This window comes from Sardina pilchardus, chromosome 1, assembly GCF_963854185.1.
Source record: "Sardina pilchardus chromosome 1, fSarPil1.1, whole genome shotgun sequence".
In the NCBI taxonomy this organism is placed as follows: domain Eukaryota; kingdom Metazoa; phylum Chordata; class Actinopteri; order Clupeiformes; family Clupeidae; genus Sardina; species Sardina pilchardus.
This window is the reverse complement of record NC_084994.1, coordinates 29,811,217-29,818,716: the sequence shown is the minus strand read 5'-3', so window position 1 is coordinate 29,818,716 and position 7,500 is coordinate 29,811,217. Positions and strand designations below refer to the sequence as shown.

At 46.2% G+C, this 7,500-nt stretch overlaps 1 protein-coding gene across 1 annotated transcript in view; it reads right to left on the bottom strand.

Moving 5' to 3' along the window:
• LOC134087461 (echinoderm microtubule-associated protein-like 6) overlaps nt 1–7,500 on the bottom strand; it is a 69,005-nt gene that overhangs the window by 33,265 nt on the left and 28,240 nt on the right. Inside the window, exons 8-12 of the mRNA XM_062540972.1 lie at nt 5,842–5,979; nt 4,752–5,008; nt 2,768–2,977; nt 1,447–1,614; nt 819–925 (exon numbers count right to left, since the gene is read on the bottom strand). Coding sequence (XP_062396956.1) covers nt 819–925; nt 1,447–1,614; nt 2,768–2,977; nt 4,752–5,008; nt 5,842–5,979 — 880 coding nt within the window. The remainder of the gene's footprint in view (nt 1–818; nt 926–1,446; nt 1,615–2,767; nt 2,978–4,751; nt 5,009–5,841; nt 5,980–7,500) is intronic.

Below are 7,500 nucleotides of genomic sequence, written 5' to 3'. Positions count from 1 at the left end.
TTGTACATACATATCTACACAATGTGCACGTTTTATCGTCCACTGAACTTTTCTGGTCTCATCCTACACAACCCATAGGGCAGACGGCATAGGGAGAAATGCATAGAGTGCAGCGGAGGGGAGATGCCTGGGGACTAGCCTGTGTGGTATAGAACACTGGGCGGAGCTGGCCGGCCAATCGGCTGTGAAAATAATGGCAGCTGAGGGGCTGCCCACTGGAGCGTGGGCCTGGGACCGCCACTGGCGTGGAGCAGGGGGCATCATGGGAGGAAAATCTAATGACAAAATGGGGCTTGACAGCATGCATGGATGTAGTGTGTGTGTGTGTGTGTGTGTGTGTGTGTGTGTGTGTGTGTGTGTGTGTGTGTGTGTGTGTGTGTGTAGTGTGTGTGCAGTGTGTGTGAGTGTGTGTGTGTGTGTGTTTTGTCACATATGTGATGTTTGTGTCTGTTGGAGTCACTACGCTGTGTTTGGATCATTCTATGAGTGGTTACACTTGCTTGTCTGTGTGTGTGTGTGTGTGTGTGTGTTTTGTCACATATGTGATGTTTGTGTCTGTTGGAGTCACTATGCTGTGTTTGGATAATTCTGAGTGGTTCCACTTGCCTCTGTGTGTGTGTGTGTGTGTGTGTGTGTGTGTGTGTGTGTGTGTGTGTGTGTGTGTGTGTGTGTGTGTGTGTGTGTGTGTGTGTGTGTGTGCGCGTGTGTGCGTGTGTGCGTGTGTGCGTGCGTAGGTCCACTTGCCTGTGTGCGTGTGTGTGCGCGCGCGTGTGTGTGTGTGTGTGTGTGTGTGTGTGTGTGTGTGTGGTTCCACTTGCCTGCCGTTCGTAGTTCATCTGCGCTTCCTGCTCTATGTCCGAGTCCAACTCCGGCACGTCTGAGAGATCCGAGTCGGATTCTCCGCTGTTGGAGTCAGCGTATCCCTCTAGGAAATGACATTTCAAAAGTCAGGATGCCTACACTTGACCTAATTCATATTACAGTAAACATAAATATTATGAAATACGGAAATGGATCCACACGTCCACTGTTTGAGACTTTCCATCTTTTATATAAAGAGGTTTGAGAGCAATACAGGAAAACCATTTAAATTTCTAAATGTATACAGTATGTCATAAAATTATTTTTTTTGTTTTTTAAGTGATCATGTTTAAGTCACTGTTAGTTCCTGCTAGTTCCTTTCTCGTGGCTGCATGTTGATTACAGTTTGTTTATTTGTTTGTTTTCTTCTGTTTACCTTGCAGGAGGGGTGCAAGGTAGTGCACCAAAAGTGGCATGCATTCTTTTTTTGCTGTTTGTTGATTACAGTTTGTTTGCTTGTTTGTTTATCTTTTGTTTACCTTGCAGGAGGGGTTCCAGGACCCTGTTCATGGCATGCATTCTGTTTTGCTGTTTGTTGATTACTGTTTGTTTATTTGTTTGTTTGTTTGTTTATCTTTTGTGTACCTTGCAGGAGGGGTTCCAGGACCCCGTTCATGACGCCCTCGGGGAGGAAGCGCCACTGGAAGACGGAGTGGTCCGCCCCGCCCGTGCTCACCACCCACTGCAGGTCATGTGACCAGCGCACGTTGGTGACGTGGGCAGAGTGTCCGATGTACTTTTTGAATTTGGCCGCTGCGTGGAAAAGAGAGATCGCGTTAGCTGAATTCAGTACAGTAATTTCCCGCATATAAGCTGCATTGTGTATAAGCCGCAGGACAGTGTTTTATGCAAGTTAAAAGAAACAAACCCATATTAACACCATATGAACTGCCCCCCTGTATTAACCTCATAGCGGAAGAAATTTAGCAAAATCAATGTATAAGCCGCGGCTAATAGTCGGGAAATTACGGGTAACGTTATAAAGCTGCAGTGGGCAAGTCTGGCCGATTGAGTGGACTTTTTTCTCCACTTTGAGTGGACATGGAAAACATTTTGAATGTATACAACTCTCCCCAGCTACTGTACCACCGAGAACCCTCCTATCGAGTTTGTGCTTGTTAGTGACTGTGCACTGTGAACTGTGATTGACAGTCAGATCTGCCAATGATCACACAGCCCTGTGCTTACTGAACCAGAACATGAACCAGAACAACCGAGAGCGGTGGATTTTCAGTAAAACAAATAACAGGCTCCAGGTGGAGGTTGAGGCAAAGAGTTGTGTCTAAAACTGTCTGATTTATTTGTTCTGTCAAGAGCACACTGTCAGTTTCAGTGAACGTGATCAAAAACTTCTTGGCAACTTGCAGCTTTAATGTCCACAGCGTCTTGAAGTTAATGCATAGAACACTATTATACGGGTTAAAAACCTAAAATACTGTACTTCATGGGTCAGGTAACGTATACATTACTGTCCTAAGGATTACTTTCATTGCTTACTGTAGTTACAGTTTAAGGTTTGTTCCTTTTAATGTGAACATCAATGGATATATGATTCGTTAATCAATCTGTGATGTATTTAAACGTTACTACGGGAGACCTCATCAACAAGAGTCGAAAAGAGATACAAGCTAGATATAATGAATATTTAACAGACATAAAGAAGAAGAGACATGTATTAAATAAATATCACCCATCGACATGGGAAAAAATAAACATTGACCTTTTAAACATTACATTACATTTATCCCCGGAGCAATTTAGGATTAAAGGTTCAATGTACAATGGCGGGAGCCGGGAATTGAACCTAAGACTTTTCAGGCTACTGCATGCTAGCCCAGCTCCTTAGCCACTAGACTAGCCACTACCACCACCACCCTGCCCTGACCCCTGACCCCTGCCCCCTGACCTTTCTTAAGGCAGGGGAATCTGAAGAGCTTGACCAGGCCGAAGTCGTCCCCCGTGACCAGCACGGCGCTGCTGTAGTTGGCGTCCACCGAGTTGATGTCGTTGACGGTGGAGTACTTTGGCCAGATGCCATTGACCTCCGGGCCCAGGACGCAGGTCCAGGTCATCCAGTGGATGCCTTTGGCCTCTTCTTTGGGCAGGAACTTCCCCGCTGTGGACAGACACCGGGACACGTTTAGAGCGTAGGGTTTAGAGGTTTATATCTCTCTCTTACAGGCTTACCTGCCTATCTATCGTGAAACCGCTAATAACCGACCATTTCGTTCAAAAATTCTAAAACAACAATGTTTTTGAATACCTTAAAATAACATTTGATAAATAAATCTTACATTTTACAGTAGCCACAGGTGTGTAGACTTGAACAAAATCTGGTTTGGTTCTTACCGGGGGCTTTTACCTCCTGAAATATCCAATTTTGTTTACCACGCTCGGAGTTTAGTGCTGGCCTCGGGATATGACGGCATTCCGATACCTTCCTATCTACCTACCTACCTGTCTACTTACCTGCCTACCAACAGACAGCAGTATTCGCGTATTCGCAAAACGCGTGTTTTGTCTCCCCTGCGCTGTTTGTCCTCACCTGGCATCCTGTAGAATAGTCTTACCTGCCTATCTACCTTCCTATCTACCTACCTACAGTACATGTCTACTTACAGTACATGCCTACCAACAGACAGCAGTATTTTAGAAACGCATGTTTTTGTCTCCGGCGTTGTTTGTCCTCACCTGGCATCCTGTAGAAGAGTCTTACCTGCCTATCTACCTTCCTCTACCTACCTGTCTACTTACAGTACATGCCTACTAACAGACAGCGGTGTTTTAGAAACGCGTGTTTTGTCTCCGGCACTGTTTGTCCTCACCTGGCATCCTGTAGAATAGTCTTACCTGCCTATCTACCTTCCTCTACCTACCTGTCTACTTACAGTACATGCCTACCAACAGACAGCAGTATTTTAGAAACGCGTGTTTTGTCTCCGGCACTGTTTGTCCTCACCTGGCATCCTGTAGAATAGTCTTACCTGCCTATCTACCTTCCTCTACCTACCTGTCTACTTACAGTACATGCCTACTAACAGACAGCGGTGTTTTAGAAACGCGTGTTTTGTCTCCGGCACTGTTTGTCCTCACCTGGCATCCTGTAGAATAGTCTTACCTGCCTATCTACCTTCCTCTACCTACCTGTCTACTTACAGTACATGCCTACCAACAGACAGCAGTATTTTAGAAACGCGTGTTTTGTCTCCGGCACTGTTTGTCCTCACCTGGCATCCTGTAGAATAGTCTTACCTGCCTATCTACCTTCCTCTACCTACCTGTCTACTTACAGTACATGCCTACCAACAGACAGCAGTATTTTAGAAACGCGTGTTTTGTCTCCGGCACTGTTTGTCCTCACCTGGCATCCTGTAGAATAGTCTTACCTGCCTATCTACCTTCCTCTAACTACCTGTCTACTTACAGTACATGCCTACTAACAGACAGCGGTGTTTTAGAAACGCGTGTTTTGTCTCCGGCACTGTTTGTCCTCACCTGGCATCCTGTAGAATAGTCTTACCTGCCTATCTACCTTCCTCTACCTACCTGTCTACTTACAGTACATGCCTACTAACAGACAGCGGTGTTTTAGAAACGCGTGTTTTGTCTCCGGCACTGTTTGTCCTCACCTGGCATCCTGTAGAATAGTCTTACCTGCCTATCTACCTTCCTCTACCTACCTGTCTACTTACAGTACATGCCTACTAACAGACAGAAGTATTTTAGAAACGCGTGTTTTGTCTCCGGCGCTGTTTGGCCTCACCTGGCATCCTGTAGAAAAGTCTTACCTGCCTAGTATCTACCTACCTACCTGTCTACTTCCCTGCCTTACCAACAGACAGCGGTGTTTTAGAAACGCGTGTTTTGTCTCCGGCGCTGTTTGGCCTCACCTGGCATCCTGTAGAAGAGGCGCTCCCCGGCGCCGTCGTTGGTCTGCAGGAAGCGGCTGTCCACGGACCAGTCCAGGTGCGTGATGAAGCACGACGAGCGGTTGCACTCGCCCACCTTCTTGTAGCGCTGCGCCACGGCGTAGATGTCCACCAGGCCGTCGTTGGAGCCCACCGCCAGGAACGAGCCGTCCGGCGAGAACTTGAGCTCGTGGATGACCTCCTTGCGGTCCTTGATGTGGACCACCTCGGTCATGTCCCTGTTGAGGAGGAGGAGGAGGAGGAGGAGGAGGAGGAGGAGGAGGAGGAGGAGGAGGAGGAAGAGGAGGAGGAGAAGGGGAGAAGGAAGAGGAGGAGCAAGAGAAGGAAAAGGAGGAGGAGGAGGAGGAGGAGGAGGAGAAGGAAGAGGAGGAGCAATAGGAGGAAGAGGAGAAGGAGGAGGAAGAGGAGGAGAAGGGGGAGGAAGAGGAGGAAAAGGGGGAGGAAGAGGAGGAGAAGGAGGAGGAGGAGCAAGAGAAGGAAGAGGAGGACAAGGAGGAGGAGTCCAGGGCGGAGGAAACAAGATGGTGGCAAGGTTGTGTTGTTACTATGGTGACAAAGTTAAGAAGAAAGGGTGAGGGCTTTTGTGAGTTATGAGTCACTTAATGTAGCTGCCAGCCTTAGTTTCGGGCCCAAACATTAGGCACGACTGTCACAAAGAAACCAAAGCAAACACGGTGTACAACAGTATTACCCAAAACGGACATTAGTTTTGAATGCAGATGCACACATGCAATCTTGCTATATCCACTCTGAGTAACAGCTGACGAAAACGCTGACAAAACAGTCGTCAAAAAAGTTACAAGGTGACAATGTGCTAGGCTAGCAAACACAGAACATACTGTATGTCCTGCCACCCGACAGGTAGAACATGTGTATTTTCCCCGGCTGACAGATAGAACATCTATATCTCCCCCCGCCTAACAGGTAGAACATGTGTTTTCCCCCCACCTAACAGGTAGAACATGTGTTTTCCCCCCACCTAACAGGTAGAACATGTGTTTTTCCCCACCTGACAGGTACAGTAGAACATGCACTGTACATTTGCACGCACCTGACGCGAAGCACGGTGAAGGAGCCGTCCTTCATGCCCAGGGCGAGCTGCGAGCCGTCGTTGTTGAAGGAGACGCTGCGCACGGCCTCCTCCATGTTGCAGCGGGCGATGAGCGTGTGGTCCGCCAGGCTCCACAGCCTGCACCAGCACACAGCACAGGGGACCACCAGGTTAGACACGCACGCAGGCCATCATTCATGTGTTATCATTCAAACTTCACATACCAGTGTGTGGTACAATTTCTAAACTCAGTTTCTTGAATGTACCTGAGCCATATACCACATATCACTATGTATCGCACCTGTATTAGTACAAACTAAAGGGGGAAAAAAAAGTATTATTATTCAAACGGCTGCCTTTCTGTATAGCAATCTTTGTTGTAGAAGAGTTCAATGCCTGACAGTGCTTCTGTGTTGATTCAGGACCCTTCACAAGATATTCAACAGGCTTCTATTATTGTCTCAAGAGTCCAAACACCCACTTGAATATCAATATAAAGTGCACAAGATGTCAATACACAGTGAGTCCAAAAATTCCCAGTTCCACAGCGAAACTACATTATTAAATGCGCAGCCAGGGAGCATCAGCAATGCCTTCACGGATCACTGGCCGAAAACTCCTGGTTGAAAACGACGCTGGTTGAAACAAGCGTTTTTTCAACCTTCCTCAATCCTCAAAAATAATTGGTTTTGGTGTTCACTGCACTCCCCCCCACACCCCCCCACCCACCCTCCATCAGAATGCTCACTGCATTTTTTTCCTCACAGATAATACATTCCATTTCTCATGCTGCATTTTTAGATCACATTTAGATTGGAGTCTTGAGATGAAATAACACTACTTTCTTTTTTTTTTTTAAAGAATACCATCTCCATAGGCTGCAGATGAGACTTCAACTTCACCAACTGTCACAGGTGCTATATGGATATTGGCCGGGTTTCCCAGATTTGTGAAGAAGCTCTTAAGTGCTAAGAACTTCTTAGGAGCGTTCTTAGAGCGTTCTTAGAGCGCTCCTAAGAAGTTCTTAGCACTTAAGAGCTTCTTAACGAATCTGGGAAACCCGCCAATTATCATTATTGTTATTAGACACAAGAGCAGGGATTCCCAAACTGGCGAGCTGCTTCTAGAGGTACATGAGATGAAAAGGGATATGGCGGAGAGGTGTTGAAAATGAACTTTTTAAATCATGTGTAATCAATTCATGAATAAATAACTAATTTTGAATCAGGTCATAATGATATAGAAACATGAAATTAAAGGATATAATTAGCAAACTCTATAGTACGTTTTCATTAAAAAAAAAGAAGAAAAAAAAGGGCGGTTTGATATAATCCTGAATGTTAATATGTCCTGAATTATTGTGGGATAGAAAGTGAGGCTTATTAAATGCCTGGAATACGTCAATACATACAGTAGAATGCATTAATTTTTAATGTGTGGAATGGTAGGGGGGTACGCGAGCCAAGTCAGGATGTAGAAGGTGGTCGACGCAGGGAAAAAAGTTTGAGAACCGCTGCACTAGACAAAACCGCTGCTCTTTAGGACCTCTACGGACCTAGAGAAGCCTCTAAGGCCATATAGCAGGCCATGGGGGGGGGGGGGCAAAGATTTTTGCTCTTTGATATATGTAAATATACCTGAGATGCAACAATAAACTTA